The sequence below is a fragment of the Amblyraja radiata genome, chromosome 38 (assembly GCF_010909765.2).
Source record: "Amblyraja radiata isolate CabotCenter1 chromosome 38, sAmbRad1.1.pri, whole genome shotgun sequence".
Lineage (NCBI taxonomy): Eukaryota > Metazoa > Chordata > Chondrichthyes > Rajiformes > Rajidae > Amblyraja > Amblyraja radiata.
Window position 1 is genome coordinate 4,026,071 of NC_045993.1, and position 20,696 is coordinate 4,046,766.

The window sequence follows — 20,696 nt, forward strand, 5'->3', positions numbered from 1 at the left end:
GATGCAGGATAAATGTTCCCAATGTTGGGGGAGTCCAGAACCAGGGGCCACAGTCTAAGAATAAATAGGAGGCCATTTAAAACTGAGATGAGAAAAAACTTTTTCACCCAGAGTTGTGAATTTGTGGAATTCTCTGCCACAGAAAGCAGTGGAGGCCAATTCACTGGATTAATTTAAAAGAGTTAGATAGAGTTCTAGGGGCTAGCGGAATCAAGGGATATGGAGAGAAGGCAGGCACTTTATCTGCTTATTTATTGTTGTGTGTATATATTTATATAATGGTGTATGGACACACTGATATGATATGTTCTGTATCCGTGCCTACTATATTCTGTTGTGCTGATGCAAAGCAGGAATTTCATTGTCCTATCTGGGACACATGACAATAAACTCTCTTGACTTGGCAGTTCCTTTTTATTACATTCTAGTTTTACCCATCCTCCATTTGGGAATTACATGAGGCAGGGGCTTGGATCAGGAGAGTATGTGGAACAAGTTTAATTCCAGCACAGAATATTTCCACAGAGCCACCCCAGCTAGCTGTATATTTAAAAAAAAGTCAAAGAGCCACTCAAACCTTCCAACCTACCATATTTCATGCTATTCCTTTCATTCTTATGTATATCTTGTACCTTAGTATTTCTCATAGCTTCCCCATAGCCTTTAGCATTTGTCGCTGTTCTATGCGGTGTGATGATAGTGGGTTGGCATCACACAGGAGCCTGGGTCTCATTGCAACAGATGAGCAAACTGGAATCTTCAGCCAGAGATTAATCTCCTGAACATCTCACTCACGGCAACTCCGGCTATTCTACCTCGAGATCAGCCAGTTCAGCAGCATCACCCTTGACATGCTCCTAGAAAGAGCAATGCATTAACAGCACAAAAGTAAAACGTAAATGACAAGATGATAGAAATTTAAAAAATCAAATACAGCCAGTTGTACTTGTATCTGTAGACAAATAATAGGTTGTTGCTCTCCACAGATGTTAGCTTATCAATAACTAAATACTGATACTTTATAAGACCAGTATCTTGTATGCTTCTAAACTAGGAAAAGGCAATAATCAAAATCCTGAATATAGTTATACAGCAACGAAGAAACTTTAGCTATCGTCTATCCTAATCCTAATTTTCAGCTTTTGACACTGTGTCATGGTGTTTCAAATGTCAAATAAATACTTAAATATTGTGAGATAGTGCCTCCAACAATCATGATTTACAAATTTCAACCACTCTCCATGAAAACATAAAATCATTCAAGTCCTCCATGTCTGTGGAGGACCCTCTCCAGTGCAATCACACCGTACCTTCATAGTCAGGCTCTTGGGGCTAACGGAATCAAGGGATATGGGGAGAAAGCAGGAACGGGGTACTGATTTTGGATGATCAGCCATGATCACATTGAATGGCGGTGTTGGCTCAAAGGGCCTACTCCTGCACCTATTTTCTATATTTCTATGTATTCATTTAGAGAAAAATACAAGTTCACAACACCAAAGAACTTTTCAAATCAATGCAGTAAAATGGATATTTATTCAATGAAATATATTTCATTAAACTAGGTGTAACGGCTGGCTAGTTAAACACAAAGTAATTCTCTGTAGAAGACAGCCTGGCTTCATAGATAGGGAGCAGAAAAACATTTTCACTGCTGTATCACTGAGGGAACCCTTTCATTGCACAAAAATAAAAACAAGACTTGACAAGGGGGGGGGGGGTTTAGCATTTGAGGGAGGAACTGTACTGGTACCTTCATCAATCAATGGCAGGGTCTAAGTTAAATCACTGAACTAGACTACAAAAATCTGTCTCAACGATATAGAGGCAGCAGTTTGCTTCCTTTTACAGGAATTTAAATTCAAGTACTTAATCTAGCATTTAATGACAACAGTAACCATGATACGACTGGGTTGTTGGAAAAACTAATCGAGTTGATTAATGTTCTTCTCGGTAGTAATCTGCCAACTTTACCCTCGCTGGGGTGCATGCCAATCCTGACTCACCCGACAATAAATGCCAGCACTGCCAATGATGCCCACCTTCAATGAATGAATCGATAAAAAGCTATGTGCGAGCTCTCATGAGAAACACAGGCATTGATCAGTTGTAGTTATATGAAATGTTGAAAGGCCATCAACTTGAACCGTTAATTGTACTTCCCTGTCCACAATGGCATTTCCAATACTTATTTCAGTTTGCAGCATTCACAATATTCTATAAGAATATTGATGTAGTCCACTGTTCCACAGGCCATTAAGTACAGACATTTTCTGCTGTAATCGGCTAGGTATGATCTGCACCACAATAAATCATGCCTCCTTTAAATTTAAAATGTAATGAGTTTCCTTCCCCATTTTATTTTGAATTTATATTGTCTTGGATTCACTAATTTGTATATTTTTTCCAGAGGATTCAATCGAGTCAGGAACTGCAGTTAAGTACGTCGTAACCACCGACTCAACTGTTCCTTGTTCATTTGCTAATCGTTCAAAGCATTCAGGAGCCGATCAATCTTAATTTCACAGAAATATTAAAAAAAAACGATAATGGCAATCTGAAATAAGCACAGAAAATATTGGGAAATAGATGACAGGCCAGGTAGTATCTGTGGAAAGTGAAAGAGTTTTGTGTTGAACACAAATGTCATTTTTGATTACAGATGGTGCCTGCCCTGCTGAATGTTTCCTGCTTTTTCTGTTTTTATTTTATTTTGGAGTCAGAATGCGTGCTGAATTAAAAGTTTCAGGTCACACGTACCATTATGTGCAACCAACCCACTGAGGTGGTAAGGCTTCTCACATTAACTCAGGTGGAGGAAAAAAGGAAAATTTAGAGCACTGAATTTCTGTTTGATATTATTTATTCCTCTGTGTGTACATTCCTTTTTAGATGTAGTCTCCCCGTAACAATCCCAAAAATTATTGGTTCTCAAACAAACAGCAGAAAATTTAACTGGACAAGTCAAATTGACTTTAATAATAGTTTTGCAATTTTGAAAACATCTTTCCAATTCTTTAAAAATGTTTTTTATTTTACTTCTCTATATTTTGGTGCAACGGTGGGAAATATATATCTCATATTTGGCTCAAGAATGGGCAAAATAGTACTCATCCCAAGCCTAGATCTTGTTCGTCTCCCTAAACTGTAAACAACATTGAAGCCCTTCCCACGGAATCACTTTCATGCAACTTCCAATCATAATTACAGGTTTAGGAAATGCAGGACAGAGACATCTGGTCAATAGGATGATTAAATGGTCTAACTTGGTCTTCTGGAGAAGCCTGATAACTATCAAAGTATGAACCTCTGTGTACAACCGCACCCAATTCAAGTGTTTAAGAGGGTCTCCGGCTCAGATAGGGAACAGTACAGCATGTATCCCAAATCATCTATCTCCTCTTCTGTAAGTTCCAAGAACAAGTTCACTTTGGTATCTAAACTGCACGGCAAGAAGCCTTGCTCCAAGTAACTAATCAGTTCTTTGAGAACCAGAAGGAATTTGTCAGCCAGCATCTCTGCTGCCCAGTCTGATTCCTTCTCGCAACTGTGGAGGATCACGTTGGTCAGTTGACTTGCTGTCAGCTTGTTGAGGGGGGCGTTGGACTTGCAGATGGCCTTCAGTATCTTGAGGCAACAACAGCGACAGCCCCCGTCCCCTTTGTCCTGGGCCCAAAGCTTGGCAGTCTCGGCAGTTCTAAAGCTTTGCCGCCACATGTTTTCGTACCGGCCGTTGCGGTGCGGTTTGGCAATCAGCATGGTGTCCTCCATCACTAACAACGGCAAGAAGTCAATAAATAATTTTTTACTCGTGTCGTACTGAACCTCTAAAGTTAATGTTTCGGATGAAACCACTGGGCGAATGATGAGGTCCAACACGCTCCCGATTGCCGGCCAGTTGATGCTCCCTGACAAGAGCTTGTCGAATGTGTCAATCATCACTTTAGGTGACAGGTAACCACCCACAATACAGCGGTCCCAGTGGCTGCTGCTGCGGGGAAAGTACTCCAGGTTTTCCCTGCGGACCAGCCAGAATCCAGGGACATTCATGATAGTCTCCTCCCCTGGAATCGTAGCCCAGAGATTCTTCTCCAGGATCAAAGGTACCATCAGCTGAACATGATCTGCAGTGATGACCTAAGGAGTCAGATTAAACTCTACGGTTATTAAAGCAGGTTACTGTATTAAGACAAGCATTTATAGTAACTAACATGCACTACAATAAAAAAATAGCTAACAGTGACAAGGTAACATCCCAAAATTCCTCTCACCACAGCTGTTGAATATTCTTACTCCCTCCTTTTGCTCTCTGCATGATCCAAAGATAATTCTGAGTAAATCTGAATCCCTAGTTCAGGAGCATAACGGGTGTGAATATGACATCCAGGAGTTCCCAAATCATAAAATAATTAATCTCTTGGGGATTCTGGGCACCTGTGTCTTTTGGATTCATGCCAATTTGCAATATTTCTGTAATCTTTATGTTGCAGCAGCAGCAGCAGCATCCAGAACTATTGCATAGGGGGGCAAAATAAATATCTACCCTCTCTTTGCATTGCCTAACGATGTATGCACATTTCTCAAGGCCCTTTCCAGTACCACTGATCTATTCTAACATTTCTACACATTCTATCCAGGGGTGGGTAACTCCTGGATTAGTCAACTAGCACAGTTTGTAAGCCCTGGTGTATGAATAGCACAAACTGTTTCTGTGGTAACTGAATAAAATACACGGTTCGGTAGGGCAGTCTGAAGAAGGGTCTCGACCCGAAACGTCACCTATTCCTTTTCTCCAGAGATGCTGCCTGACCCGCTGAGTTGCTCCAGCATCAGTTCAGTTTAATTTATTGTCATGTGTACCGAGGTACAGTGAAAAGGGGTACTGCATTTTGTATCTATCCATTTTTTTATCCTTATGCTGGTGTCTACACTACACAGTATTTAGTAGCAGAGAAAGTGGTCGTTGTCTACTGTCAGGTACAACTGAACCAATTTAATTGAATTAGATTGAACCCAAACCTGTAGGTCGTCGTACAGACTGCCACTGAGGTACATATCCCGGAGGGGCATGTCAGGAAGCTTGGTGTGGATGAAGTTCCGCAGCTCTGCGCAGATGTCCAATGCAGCCTGCTTGGCTCGGCTCACTTCCGCACCCGGAATAACGACGTGCTTGCGATAGTACGCAAACAGCTTGTCCTGTAAGGACAGGCGGAGTCGGGCTCTCTTCAAGTCCATTTGGGCTTTCTTACTTGGACTAGCACCCTTGAGACCATCTGCATCAAGATACAAAACAGAGCGAATATAATTCAAGTTGTACAAGTTGTCCCATTAAACAAATGCATGTTTGGAAAATGAAAATGTTCCTGCAAGTATGGTTTGTCTCATTGTTCATGATCTGCAGCGAGTGAATAGAAATTGGCGGCACAGTGGTAGAGTTGCTGCCTTACAGTAATCCTGACTACGGGTGCTGTCTGTACGTTCTCCCCGTGACCTGCGTGGGTTTTCCCAGGGCGTTCCGGTTTCCTCCCACACCAAAGATGTACAGGTTTGTCGGTTAATAAGCTCGGTAAAATTGTAAATTGTTCCTAGTGTGTAAGTTAGTGTAGTGTGCGGGCATCGCTGGTCAGCGTAGAGTCGGTGGGCCAAAGGGCCTGTTTCTGCGCTGTATCTCTAAATTAAACTAGAATAAGTGACTAAAATGTGGCACCAGTGAGTCATTGCTGACAGCAGGTTTAAGAACTAGACGAGATGTTTACTCCATTACCTTGCTAGAGGGAAGTTACTCAGATATGACAGCTCAGAAATTGGCCAAAACTTTGTCTATCCGACCCCTCCACGGATGCTGCCTGACCCACTCAGTGTCTCCAGCATTGTTTTTCGTTCACTGATTGCACCCGACTGCTTACCTGCTTCACAGGTTGTGGGCAGCGTCTGTAGAGATCGGCTGACGTTTACTTTCATGTCCCCGCTCAGTAAACGGGGAGATGCCCCAATCCAGCTGGGCTCCTCCCAGCTTTGCTTCGCAGATCTCAAATCCATCTTGCTGGGGCTACTGGGGGCACTGATGGCCCGGTCATACATCTGCAAGGTAAAGGCAAAAGTGCACAGGATTCTTGAAGGAACAGATACTGAGGAAGAAGAGATCAGTACAGATGAAGAAACCGGCTCCCATTCAAGCAGCTTTAGTATCACCTTGGGTGACATGATATACCCTGCCCTAATTTTCAAACATAGAAACATAGAAAATAGGTGCAGGAGTAAGTCATTCGGCCCTTCGAGCCTGCACCGCCATTCGATATGATCATGGCTGATCATCCAACTCAGTATCCCATCCCTGCCTTCTCTCCATACCCCCTGATCCCTTTAGCCACAAGGACCACATCTAACTCCCTCTTAAATATATCCAATGAACTGGCCTCAACTACCTTCTGTGGCAGAGAATTCCACAGATTCACCACTCTCTGTGTAAAAAATGATTTTCTCATCTCGGTCCTAAAAGACTTCCCTCTTATCCTTAAACTGTGACCCCTAGTTCTGGACTTCCCCAACATCGGGAATAATCTTCCTGCATCTAGCCTGTCCAACCCCTTAAGAATTTTGTAAGTTTCTATAAGATCCCCCCTCAATCGTCTAAATTCTAGCGTGTACAAGCCGAGTCTATCCAGTCTTTCTTCATATGAAAGTCCTGCCATCCCAGGAATCAGTCTGGTGAACCTGCTCTGTACTCCCTCTATGGCAAGAATGTCTTTCCTCAGATTAGGAGACCAAAACTGTACGCAATACCCACTGAAATGACAACAAGCCCCGTTGATAAAGATCAGATGTCCAAGGTGCTTCAGAGGAAAGTTACCAAACAAAATCCAGGTGAGAATAAATCTAAGCTTTGGCCAAATTATTGAAAAATTAGAAAGGGAGACAAGGAAATTTAAAATAAATAAATTTAGGGTGTGGGCAGCTAAAGGTACATCTGTCAAAGGAGGGGTTAATACTACAGATGCAGCAGAGGCAGAATTGGAAGGTCTCAATATATTCAGAGACAGGAATTATTGTAGGAAGAGAATAGGGCAATGTAAAGAAATGGGTCTTGAGCCGAAACATCACATCTATCTTAGAGAAATGGAAGCATTGTTCGAGCAATAGTTAACATGGACAGGGTCGAGGTTTGAAAGAATCTTATCATCGAATAGTGAAAGGCTTGGATAGAGTGGATGTGGAGGATGTTTCCACTAGTGGGAGAGTTTTGGACTAGAGATCATAGCCTCAGAATTAAAGGACGTTCCTTTCGGGAGGAGATGAGAAGGAATTTCTTTAGTCAGAGGGTGGTGAATCTGTGGAATTCTTTGCCATAGAAGGCTGTGGAAGCCATCAATGGATATTTTTTAAAAGGGAGATGGATAGATTCTTGTTTAGTACGGGTGCCAGGGGTTATGGGGAGAAGGCAGGAGAATGGGGTTAGGAGGGGAGATAGATCAGCCACTATTGAATGGCGAAGTAGTCTTGATGGGCCAAATGGCCTAATTCAGCTCCTATCATGAATTAGGATGCTTTTGAGAATATTATACAAGATGCGTTCCATTTTCTCCATTATGGTTTAAAAATGATTTGAAAACTTTTGGCATGAAGAAAAATAGAAAATGATGACGATATTCTTACCCTCTTCACAGCCAATGTTGCAATGCCCAACACAGCAGCTCCACCGACACCCAACACTAGCCTGGCATTCGACAGGACAAAGTCGATGGCATTCCCAACCCCATTATCGCCTTTCTTGCCTTTTCCTTCTCCCATGCCGGCCATTATGAACCGAGGGCACCTAGAAAAGAAAGTGTGTTAATATTCTTTGTCACTTAAAGTGACAGAATCCATTCTCCTTTAATTTAGACTGATTGGGTGGTGCCTGATGAGGAAGAATGTTGACCTGGAACCAGAAAAACCACCGATGATAACTGGCTTCCTGAACAGGCGTGGCCTAACACATCAACTGACAACACTTGAGAATCAACGTGTAGGAAGGAACTGCAGAAGCTGGTTTAAACCAAAGATAGATACAAAAAGATGGAGTAACTCAGCAGGTCAGACAGCATCTGTGGAGAAGATGGGGTTCCCCTTGACTCTCAGTCTGAAGAAGGGTCTCGACACATATTCCTTTTCTCCAGAGATGCCGCATGACCCACAAAGTTACTCCAGCTTTTTGTGTCTAACTTGAGAATCAAGACTGTTTTCTCAGGTGGGTCCTGGGTCAATTCCTAATGTAAGCCTCAAACCTACAAGCCCAGAGCAACCAACAGAGGTATGTTAGCATATAACTCATTCTACATTATACTTTTTACAGCACATTCTACTTTAATTTAAAACACCAATAATCAATGCATTATTTCCAAATAACTATTATTGCCCTCTCATAACTATTATTACAAGATATACTCGAGAAAAATAAGCTTTGTGGCTTCAGCCTATTCCTTTTTCGGTCATTGATTATGTGAATTTCATTGTCCTATCAGGGACACATGACAATAAACTTGAACTTGAATTTGAATGTTGTGTGAAATGGATACAGTGTTGGTTCATATTCACACAGATTGTAAAGTTTTGTTCTTTTTAATGTATGACCGAAATAAACTTCATTCATTCATATTTTTAATAATCCACTAGAAATATTAAATGCCTGAAGATTATTTCAGGTTTTAAGGATGCAAATATCAGGATGCTTAGAAATTAATATTGCATAGTTAACAAAGATTTATAAAGGGAACCATAATCATATTTGATTAATCTCCAAAGACGCACAAGTTTGGAGGTTACTTGGCTTTGGTGAAAATTGTAAATTGTCCCCAGTGTGTAGGATTGTGATAGTTTAGTTTAGTTTAGAGATACAGCGCGGAAACAGGTCCTTCGGCCCACCGAGTCCGCACCGACCTGCGATCACCGCACACTAACACTATCCTACACACACGAGGGACAATTTTACATTTATACCAAGCTGATTAACCTACAAACCTCTACCTCTTTGGGGTGTGGGAGGAAACTGAAGATCTCGGCGAAAACCCTCACATGGGGAGAACGTACAAATTCCGTACAGACAAGCACCCATAGTCAGGATCGAACCTGAGTCTATTTTTCCAACATTCAACAGTAGCTCTACTGCTACCCCACCGTGCCGCTGTTAGTGTACAGGGATCGCTGGTCGTTGCGGACTTAGTGGGCCGAAGGGACCGTTTCTGCACTGTATCTCTGAACTAAACCACTGAAGATATTTTGAGGATGTATCTAGAAGAGAAGATGGTGTATTTGGATTTTCTGAAGGCTTTCAACACGGTTGGGGTACCTGGAATTGGGAGTAATATACCAGAATGGAATGAGAGAATTTCTTAACAGAGAGAAAAACAAAAACTGGTAATACACTGGTCCTTTCTCAGGGAAGCAGGTTGTGACATGGAGTACCATAGGGACTGGTGCTTGGGCCCTGATTATTCACTATCTATACCAATGATCTGGCTGAGGACACCAAAGGGAACATTTCCAAGTTTGTCCAGGACAAAAAACAAGGAGGAACACAATGAACCTTCAAAGAAGCTTCATGTGGATGTAGTCAAGGGGCCAAATGGCTTCTCTCCTGCCAACATTTCTTATATTTTCCAAAATTGTGAAATAATGATGGGCATGGTAAATTATTTTTCCTCCTTTAGATGTCTGTTAGCATTGCACTCAGTACTCAACAGAAGAAACATTCAGTATGTCCAATACTTTGCACTAATTGGTGAGGAACCACAGAAGGTCACAGTGACATCTTGCCTAATTCTATTTGTGTGGGTTTGTTCATGTAAATCAAGATAAATACCATTGAAAAATATTCCCTCATTGCCTTGGAGCGTAGGAGACTGGGGGTATTCTTATAAAGATGAATAAAATCACGAGGGGCATATATAAGGTGAATGCATAGTATTTTCCCCAGGAAACATATTGAAACGTACAGAATAGTGAAAGGCTCGGATAGAGTGGATGTGGAGAGGATGTTTCCACTAGTGGGAGAGTCTAGGACTAGAGGTCATTGCCTCAGAATTAACGGATGTTCTTTTAGGAGGGAGATGAGGAGGAATTTCTTTAGTCAGAGGGAGGTGAATCGGTGGAATTCTTTGCCACATAAGCCTGTGGAGGCCATGGATATTTTTAAGGTAGAGATAGATAGATTCTTGATTAGTACGGGTGTCAGAGGTTATGGGGAGAAGGCAGGAGAATGGGGTTCGGAGGGAGTGATAGATCAGCCATGATTGAATGGCGGAGTAGACTTGATGGGCCGAATGGCCAAATTCAGCTATTATCACTTATGATCTTATGAAAGTGGGAATCAAAAACTAGAGGGTGCAGGCGGCGGGTGAGAGGAAAGACTTAAAATGGAACCAAGGGGCAATTTCACATAGAACTTAGAAGATGGTGTCATCACCTCCACTGTTGTCCTTTTAAAATAGATGAGGGCAACCAGCAACCAACTGTGAGGACAGTTAAAGTCTGGTCAGAGGAAGCGGACTTCACACTTCAGCAGTGTTTTGGAAACACTGACTGGAAGGCGTTTGCAGCCCAGGCCACCCTTGACTCCCACACGGACATTGATTCCTACACATCCTCTGTTCTGGACTTTATAAACTCCACCATCAATAGTGTCACCTCCCTCAAACAGGTGACCATATTCCCGAATCAGAAGCCATGGATGAACAGCGAGGTCAGGCTACTGCTGAAAGCACGGGACACCGCTTTCAGGTCAGGCGATGCTCGAGCCTACAGTTCAGCCAGGGCTAACCTGAAGAGGGGCATCAAGAAGGCCAAGCACTGCCATAAGCTCAGGATTGAGGAGCACTTCAACGACAACTCCGACCCCTGACGCATGTGGCAAGGCATCCAGGCCATCACGGACTACAGACCCTCCAACACCACCCCCACATCCAGCGACGCCTCCTTCCTTGAGGAGCTTAATCACTTCTATGGCCGCTTCGACAGGGACAATCTAGAGACAGCCATCAAGGCTGTGCTACCTGCCGATCACCAACCCCTCACACTCACCCCCTACGACGTATACGTGGCACTGAGTAGGACTAATGCACGTAAAGCTGCTGGCCCTGACGGCATCCCCGGGCGCGTGCTCAGGGCCTGTGCTGCGCAGCTGACAGACATCTGGACTGACATCTTCAACCTGTCACTTGCCCAATCAGTTGTCCCCACGTGCCTTAAAACCACCTCCATCGTGCCAGTGCCAAAACACTCCACTGCGGCAAGCCTCAACGACTTCCGCCCCGTTGCACTTACTCCCATCATCACCAAGTGCTTCGAGAGGCTGGTCCTGGCACACCTCAACAGCTGCCTACCCCCCACACTGGATCCCTATCAGTTTGCCTACCGCAAGAACAGGAGTACGGAGGATGCCATCTCAACGGCACTTCACTCCGCCCTCTCCCACCTCGACAACAGAGACACTTATGTAAGAATGCTGTTCATCGATTACAGCTCAGCATTCAACACCATTATACCATCAAAACTGATCACCAAACTCGGTAACCTGGGCATCGACCCCTCCCTCTGCAACTGGATACTGGACTTTCTAACCAACAGACCCCAGTCTGTTAGGTTAGACAAGCACACCTCTTCAACCCTCACCCTGAACACCGGCGTTCCACAGGGCTGTGTGCTGAGCCCCCTCCTCTACTCCCTCTTCACCTATGACTGCACACCTGTACATGGTACTAACACCATCATCAAGTATGCAGATGATACAACGGTGATTGGCCTCATCAGCAACAACGATGAGTCGGCCTATAGGGAGGAGGTCCAGCACTTAGCAGCATGGTGCGCTGACAACAACCTGGCCCTTAACTCCAAGAAGACCAAGGAGCTCATTGTAGACTTCAGGAAGTCCAGGGGCGGCACGCACACCCCCATCCACATTAACGGGACGGAGGTGGAACGTGTTTCTAGCTTCAGGTTCCTGGGAGTCAACATCTCCGATGACCTCTCTTGGACCCACAATACCTCAACTCTGATCAAGAAGGCTCACCAGCGTCTCTTCTTCCTGAGGAGACTGAAGAAGGTCCATCTGTCTCCTCAGATCCTGGTGAACTTCTACCGCTGCACCATCGAGAGCATCCTTACCAACTGCATCACAGTATGGTATGGCAACTGCTCTGTCTCCGACCGGAAGGCATTGCAGAGGGTGGTGAAAATTGCCCAACGCATCACCGGTTCCTCGCTCCCCTCCATTGAGTCTGTCCAAAGCAAGCGTTGTCTGCGGAGGGCGCTCAGCATCGCCAAGGACTGCTCTCACCCCAACCATGGACTGTTTACCCTCCTACCATCCGGGAGGCGCTACAGGTCTCTCCGTTGCCGAACCAGCAGGTCCAGGAACAGCTTCTTCCCGGCGGCTGTCACTCTACTCAACAACGTACCTCGGTGACTGCCAATCACCCCCCCCCCCCCCCGGACACTTATTATTATTTATTCAAATCATTTGCTATGTCGCTCTTCCAGGGAGATGCTAAATGCATTTCGTTGTCTCTGTACTGTACACTGACAATGACAATTAAAATTGAATCTGAATCTGAATCTAACTGTGGGAAGTATAAAATCACAATTCAGGTTGCGAAGTGACGGTGAAAGTGAGATAAAGCTGACCCAGTTTCAGGGAAGAACCACTGAAAATAGAATATCCACATGATACAAATAATCTAATCAGTAAGTTACAAATAATTGAATACCCTATAGCACCTTAGCAGAAGGAAGTGTTCAGAATGCTCATGCAATGAAATACTATAAAATTATCCACAGCTTTTTGGAGAATGAAGCATTTCTGCGGTCTAATAATTTGCCTGGGATACATGGAATGCTTACTGAGCTTACACAACAGAGGAAGAACCTACCAACAAGTTTGAAATTTGATGTTATGTTTTAGCAGCAAATTAAACCAGGCCTCCAATCTTGCTCTCGAGAAAATAGAGGCCCTTTTCCAGTTGTTGCGCCTTCTCTTCTTCCCCGCTGAGATGTTGGTTCTTTCTGAATTCCCGCTTGATGGATGTATAGTAGAACTCTCGGTCGGTGTATCGCAGACGCCGTCCCTCACGCAGCAGAGAGCGGTAAAGGTTCAACACAGCCACACGAGACCAGGCTGCCATGACAGGAGAATCGGCCGGGAAAATCGACCGGGGACGCTCTCCAGTCAGAAGATCATCTTCGCCATGCCTGAGAAACCGAAAAGAAAAATTGACTCTGGAGGATCTGAGCTATAGGCAGAGGTTGAGTAGGCTGGGACTCTATTCCTTGGAGTGCAGGAGGATGAGGGATGATCTTATAGAGGTGTACAAAATCATGAGAAGAATAGATCGGATAGACGCACAGTACTGTATAAAGTTTCTTGCCCAGAGTAGGTGAATCGAGGACAAGAGGACATCGGTCATAAGTTTAAGGTGAAGAGAAAAATATTTAATAGGAATCTAAGGGGTACCTTTTTCACACAGAGGGTGATATGTGTATGGGTCAAGCTGCCAGAGGAGGTAGTTGAGGCAGGGACTACCCCAACATTTAAGAAGCAGTTAGCAGGTATATGGATAGGACATGTTTGGAGGGATATGGTCCAAATGTTAGCACATGGGACTAGTGTAGCTGGGAAATGTTGGCCGGTACAGTTTCCACACTGTAATACTCTATGACTCTAATAGTAACAGATTTACAGCAGAATGTGAAGCACAGGCCATACTGGCTGCTTGTTTCTAACAGAGATCTTGTGCATCACCAATTCTGTGTTATCTCAGATGTGAAATTTTGCACACTCCGTCATTTTGAAAGACTTCCTGCCTTCTTGGCCGAAACACTCTAGTCTGGTATCCTCGTGACAAAGAACTACAGATGCTGGTTTATACCAAAGATAGTCACAAAATGCTGGAGTAACTCAGCCGGTCAGACAGCATCTCAGGGGAAAAGGAATAGGTAAGGTTTCGGGTCACAACCCTTCTTCACAACTATGAACCTGTACTCTGAAGGGTCCCAACCTGAAACATATCCTTTTTCTCCAAAGATGCTGCTGGACCCTCTGAGTTTGTGTCCAACACTTTGTGTCTACCTGGAGTAAAACTCTGCTCAGCCACAGGCAAACTATATTCTGCATTGTGTATCTTCCCTTTTGCACCACTTATTGTACTTGAGCTTGTCTTGATTGTATTTATGTATAATAGTATCGGATTTGATTGGATAGTATGCAAAACAAATATTTTTACTGTTCATGTAGGTTCACGAGATTGGTGCAGCGTAGGTTCACGAGATTGATCCCTGGGATGGCGGGACTGTCATATGAGGAAAGATTGAAAAGACTAGGCTTGTATTCACTGGAGTTTAGAAGGATGAGGGGGATCTTATCGAAACATATAAAATTATAAAAGGACTGGACAGGCTAGATGCAGGAAAAATTTTCCCAATGTTGGGCGAGTCCAGAACCAGGGGCCACAGTCTTAGAATAAAGGGGAGGTCATTTAAGACTGAGGTGAGAAAAAACTTTTTCACCCAGAGAGTTGTGAATTTATGGAATTCCCTGCCACAGAGGGCAGTGGAGGCCAAATCACTGGATGGATTTAAGAGAGAGTTAGATAGAGCTCTAGGGGTTAGTGGAGTCAAGGGATATGGGGAGAAGGCAGACACGGGTTATTGATAGGGGACGATCAGCCATGATCACAATGGATGGCGGTGCTGGCTCGAAGGGCCGAATGGCCTCCTCCTGCACCTATTTTCTATGTTTCTATGTGACATGTGCCAATTTTACTGGTACATGTAACAATAACAAACCCAAAACCAGTATTGGGCCCAAACCAGTAATAAACCACCAAACAATTAAAAATCTTAAACTTAGAATAACCCAAAACCAATAATTTAACCCAAACCAATAACAAATCTATAATAACCCAAATCAATAATAAACCAATAATAACCCCAAACTAACAACAAACCTACCACAGACCCAAACCTATAATAAACCTCTAATAACCCCAAACTTCTAGTAACCCAATAATAACCCAAACCTATAATAAACCTCTAATAACCCCAAACCTCTAGTAACCCAATAATAACCTAAACCTATAATAAACCTCTAATAACCCCAAACCTCTAGTAACCCAATAATAACCCAAACCTATAATAAACCTCTAATAACCCCAAACCTCTAGTAACCCAATAATAACCCCAAACCTATAATAAACCTCTAATAACCCCAAGCCTCTAGTAACCCAATAATAACCTAAAACTATAATAAACCTCTAATAACCCCAAACCTCTAGTAACCCAATAATAACCCAAACCTATAATAAACCTCTAATAACCCCAAACCTCTAGTAACCCAATAATAACCCAAACCTATAATAAACCTCTAATAACCCCAAACCTCTAGTAACCCAATAATAGCCCTAAACCTATAATAAACCTCTAATAACCCCAAACCTCTAGTAACCCAATAATAACCCTAAACCTATAATAAACCTCTAATAACCCCAAACCTCTAGTAACCCAATAATAACCCTAAACCTCTAATAACCCCAAACCTCTAGTAACCCAATAATAAACCTAAACCTATAATAAACCTCTAATAACCCCAAACCTCTAGTAACCCAATAATAACCCTAAACCTCTAATAACCCCAAACCTCTAGTAACCCAATAATAACCCTAAACCTATAATAAACCTCTAATAACCCCAAACCTCTAGTAACCCAATAATAACCCTAAACCTCTAATAACCCCAAACCTCTAGTAACCCAATAATAACCTAAACCTATAATAAACCTCTAATAACCCCAAGCCTCTAGTAACCCAATAATAACCCAAACCTATAATAAACCTCTAATAACCCCAAGCCTCTAGTAACCCAATAATAACCCAAACCTATAATAAACCTCTAATAACCCCAAACCTCTAGTAACCCAATAATAACCCTAAACCTATAATAAACCTCTAATAACACAAACCAACAACAAGCCAAACTCCAGGTTAACCAGGCACCGGAAGTTCGCCGGACAGCGGTGGAAGTCCCGCCCACACCAGCGCTGATTGGATCCCACCTCCCCACCGCGCGCTCCCATTGGCCGGATCTCCTGCCAGTCACCGCTATTTTGAGGTCCCGAGACTGTCCGCGATGAGAAAGGCCGATTCCCGCCGCGGCCGCTCCGTGTCGGGTTGTTAAACATCCCGGACCGACCGAGCCCGCCCGCCCTGCGAACGCAGAGTCCCGGCGCTGGGATTCCTCACCTTGTCCTTCACGCCGCCATCGCGCTCCCGCTTGGCCCGAGGACGGACAACATGGCGTCCAGGAACCGACCCCGCCCGCAACCACGTCCGGGTCACGCCGTGCGCGCTTACGTCACACGTCCCAGGGACAGGCCCTTCAGCCCGACATGCCCATGCTGACCTACATGTTGACCAATTAAGCAGAGATAGATGTGGACAATAGACAGGAATTAAGGTGGAAAGACGGCAGAGAATATTTAAGAGGATAGAGTCATGGTCATACAGTGTGGAAACTGGCCCTTGTGGCTAAGGGGATCAGAGGGTATGGAGAGAAGGCAGGTACGGGATACTGAGTTGGATGATCAGCCATGATCATATTGAATGGCGGTGCAGGCTCGAAGGGCCGAATGGCCTACTCCTGCACCTAATTTCTATGTTTCTAAACAGGCCCTTGGGCCCAACTTGCCCTCATCGACCAATATGCGTGCGTGTGCAGATTTGGTGAAGATGTCGCTAGATTAGATTAGATTAGATTAGATTAGATTCGTTTTATTGTCATTCAGACCTTTCGGTCTGAACGAAATTTTGATTCCCTGCAGTCATACATATAATTTAAAAAATGACAAAAACACACAATCAACACAAATTTAACATCCACCACAATGAGTTCACCAAACACCTCCTCACTGTGGTGGAAGGCAAAATCTTAAAGTCTCTGTCTCTTCCCTCTTTGTCCTCCTTCTGCTGCCTCCGCGACAGCTTCGGGGCCGAGTCGTGTCTCCGCTACCGCTGCTGCAGCCGCTGCCGCCGCCACAGCTCCAGGGCCGAGTCAGGTCTCCGCTGCCGCTGCCTCCGCCACAGCTTCGGGGCCGAGTCGGGTCTCCGCTGCCGCTGCCGCCGCCGCCGCTACAGCTTCGGTGCCGAGTCGGGTCTCCGCCGCTGCTGCCGCTGCTACAGCTCCGATGCTGCCAGCTCCGCCATTAGGCCTCGGCGCAGACGGAGACGGGGAATACGACCGAAGAAAAAGTCGCATCCCCCGAAGGAAGAGACCAAAGCATGTTTCTCCCACCCCACCCACACACATACACAACTTAATAAAACAAAATTAACTAAAACATGACAAGGAACAAAACGAAAGAAAAAAAACAGACGGACTGCAGGTGGGCCGCAGCTGTTAAGCCAGCGCCGCCATCTTTAAGCGCGGAAACAGGATGCAAAAGTCGGCCATCTTGAACCAGGCCCCAAACTCTCGCCCTCCTCTCCCTGCTTCAACTATTCCCTTTTTAGCTATTTAGAGCATACTGCACACCACTCTACACTGCGCACCTGTGGTCAAACTATGGAAAGACAAGTTTGCAGAGACTAAAGGTGGCATATATAACGATGCCATGAGAACACTGCTAAGGAAACCTAGATGGTGTAGTGCCAGTAATGTTTGTGGCTGCAGGAGTCAGTACTTTAGAAGCTATCCTCAGAAATCACATGTATAAATTCATTTGCAGGATAAATGACTCTAAAAATGTAATTATTGTGGCCTTGTCAAACATAAGGGTTTGCACTACACGCTACGAATCCCAGCTGTGGAGACACTGGTATCGTTGTCTCGTTGTAGGACATTGATCATTCTTTTATTCTGGTTTTTTAACTCATGTATTGTTTTTTTTAATATAATTTATGACGCTTTTATAAGTGATATACTAAGATTTTATATGTACTTTATGATATTTTTTAAAATAGGCAATGCATTTTTTTAATGTAATGTTGTCCCTTGTCTGGACCTCGAGTCCGTAATAAAATTTGTTATTATTATTATGCCCCATTTACACTAGTCCTACTTGCTTGCGTTTGGCCCATATCCCTCCAAACCTGTCCTATCCATGTACCAATGTCCAAATGGCTTTGAAATGTTGTGATAGTACCTCCCTTAACTCCTGAGACCCGTGTAGACTCTCCTATTGTCACAGCTTCTTAAAAAAGTTTGGAGATACAGGCCCTTCGGCCCACCGAGTCCGCACCAACCAACGATCACCCTGTACACTTGCACTATTCTACACACAAGGGACGATTTACAATATTACCAAAGCAAATTAAACTACAAACATGTGTTCAAAAGGGAACTGCAGATGCTGGAATATCGAAGGTACACAAAATTGCTGGGGAAACTCAGCGGGTGCAGCAGCTTTGGAGTGTGACATCTTTGGAGTGTGACATAACATTCCTGGTAAGCTCGTTAAGTTGGATGCATGGAAGATGTTTCCTCTGAATACGTTCTAAAAACTAGAAGCAGCGGCCACAGTATCAAAATAAGAGGGAGGCCATGTGTGACGGAAAAGAGGAGAAATATCCTCAAAGGATGACGATTTTATAGAATTCTGTATCCCAGAGGGATGTGGAGGCAGCCATCTACTGTACTCACAACGGAAATTGATAGATTTGTAAGAGATTAGAATCATGGAGAGATATGGGGATAGGACAGGAAAAATACATGACAGAGCCAGCTCAAGGGGACGAATGGCCTTACTCCAGCTATTTCTTGCATTATGTCCTCTTGATCCTCTTTCATCTTTCTCTTCCTTTCAAGTACCTCTCTTTAGTCCCTTGGGATCAAGGGCTAACTTGCTTCCACTCCAGTTCTGTAGATCTTGAGATGCCGACGAGATCAACATTGGGAACTGCATCCTCTACCAGAAGTGTGGCAGGAGGTAGGTGATGGGAGTGGGAGGGAGAGTCGTTTGAGAGGTGGAGAACTCCGCTAGGTTTCTGTGTGCTGCTGACAAAGACTCATGATTCTCAATGACATCCCGAATTTTCATAAAACAATGGAAACTTAATAATGCAGAGGCTATTCAGCCCATCTTTCCCATGCAATTTGGGATTTCCAATCCAATCCCTCCTTTCAAGACCGAGTCCACTGGCCTACAGATCAAGGCTCTTCACGTACATATCCAAGTACTGCTTAAATGTGATGGTGGAGGTGGTTGTGTTGTTTCTGCCACTCCCATCCTTTCAGGCAATGAATTCCAGACTCCACCTTTTTTAGTTTAGTTTAGTTTAGTTTAGAGATACAGCGCGGAAACAAGCCATACGGCCCACCGAGGCCGCACCAACCAGCGATCTCCGCAAATTAACACAAATCTACACACACCAGGGACAATTTCCACTTTTATACCAATAAATAAATCCAAGCCAATTAATCTACGTCTTTGAAGTGTGGGAGAAAACCAAAGATCTCAGAGAAAACACACAGGTCACGGGGAAAATGTACAAACTCCGTACAGACAGCACCCGTAGTCGAGATTGAACCCGAGTCTCTGTCGCTGTGTGACAGCAACTCTACCCGCTGTGCCAATAATTTGGAGGAAATTATTTTTCATTTCCCCTCTAATCTTTCTACCAGGATATTACCTGGGATGGTATAGCAATTATGAGACTGGATAGGTCGTGTTTTCTTTACTTTAGACTTTACTTCAGAGATAGTGCTGAAACAGGCCCTTCAGCTCACCAATTCCATGCCAACCAGCAATAACCCCTATCTACTAGCATCATCCTACAGGGCCAAAATACATTTCTGATCTTCTGCTTAGCTACGAACCACCCAGACCTCTCAGATCGTCTGGGACAGGTCTGCTCTGTGTCCCCAGAGTCAGAACTAAACATGGAGAGGCAGCATTTAGTTTTTATGCACCACATATCTGGAACAAACTCCCAGAAAACTGCAGGTCTGCTGCAACTCTCAGCTCTTTTAAATCTAGACTGAAGACTTTTCTGTTTGCCACTGCCTTTCAGTAAACAAAACAATACAATTTATTAATTACCTATATTGCACTGTAACTTCTATTCCTGGTTTTATTCTATTTGATTGCTTTTAATTTTGTAATTATTTTATCTGAATAATCTAATAATCGTTTTACATCTAAATGTCATTTCATATGTGTTTCTTTCCAATGCTTATAATGTTTTATGTAAAGCACTTTGAATTACCTCGTTGTTGAAAGGTGCTATACAAATAAATTTGCCTTGCCTTGCCTTACACACTGGGGAAAATTTCTAATTTTCCTTCGGGCAGAGGAGGTTGATGGAGAGGAGGAAGGGACCTTGTAGAGGCATATAAAACTATCAAGGCCTGTAGCAGAGATGTACTGTATAAAGATTTTGGTGTATGCCACATGTTGACAATGTCCTTGGTTAAAAGATAGTAAATAGTAAATAGCCAGGACACCATGTACATTTATTGAAAGATGGTGCCATTAACCAAATAGATCCAGACAGCCAACGTAAATACAATCACGGAGGCAGAAATGTTGTAGATATTAGGCAGCACCAATCACAGGTCTCTTGTTCCAATTAACTTGAGAGTTTAGTCTATTGAGAAGAATTTTCCAATCACCACTTGAAATGTAATCATGAGAGAAACCTTCAGTGTTTGTCTGTACATGATTTGTCTTTGCATGG

General features: G+C 43.7%; 1 protein-coding gene across 2 annotated transcripts; it reads right to left on the bottom strand.

The window, feature by feature from the left end:
- Nucleotides 1-395: 395 nt before the first annotated feature.
- mief1 (mitochondrial elongation factor 1) lies at nucleotides 396-16,350 on the bottom strand. 2 transcript variants are annotated; one of them, XM_033013526.1, is made up of 6 exons: nucleotides 16,266-16,350; nucleotides 12,903-13,221; nucleotides 7,654-7,813; nucleotides 5,907-6,081; nucleotides 5,020-5,273; nucleotides 396-4,137 (listed from the first exon to the last, which is right to left on the bottom strand). In XM_033013526.1, exons 3-6 carry the CDS (start codon nucleotides 7,795-7,797, stop codon nucleotides 3,331-3,333), a joined length of 1,380 nt encoding a protein of 459 aa, XP_032869417.1. In that variant the 5' UTR covers nucleotides 7,798-7,813; nucleotides 12,903-13,221; nucleotides 16,266-16,350; the 3' UTR covers nucleotides 396-3,330. The 2 variants fall into 2 exon arrangements, with proteins under 2 accessions (XP_032869417.1, XP_032869416.1); XM_033013525.1 differs by lacking the exon at nucleotides 16,266-16,350 and having other exon boundaries at nucleotides 5,020-5,276; nucleotides 12,903-13,033.
- Between the last annotated feature and the right edge of the window lie 4,346 nt (nucleotides 16,351-20,696).

Bases quoted from the DNA above. Each gene is read 5' to 3' on its own strand.
- mief1 (XM_033013525.1), bottom strand. From the start codon at position 7,797: ATGGCCGGCATGGGAGAAGGAAAAGGCAAGAAAGGCGATAATGGGGTT. The intron at 5,277-5,906 runs GTAAGCAGTCGG...TGTATCTTGATG, and splicing joins GCCCACAACCTGTGAAGCAG to CAGATGGTCTCAAGGGTGCT. The intron at 4,138-5,019 runs GTTTGGGTTCAA...CTGACTCCTTAG, and splicing joins GTCTGTACGACGACCTACAG to GTCATCACTGCAGATCATGT.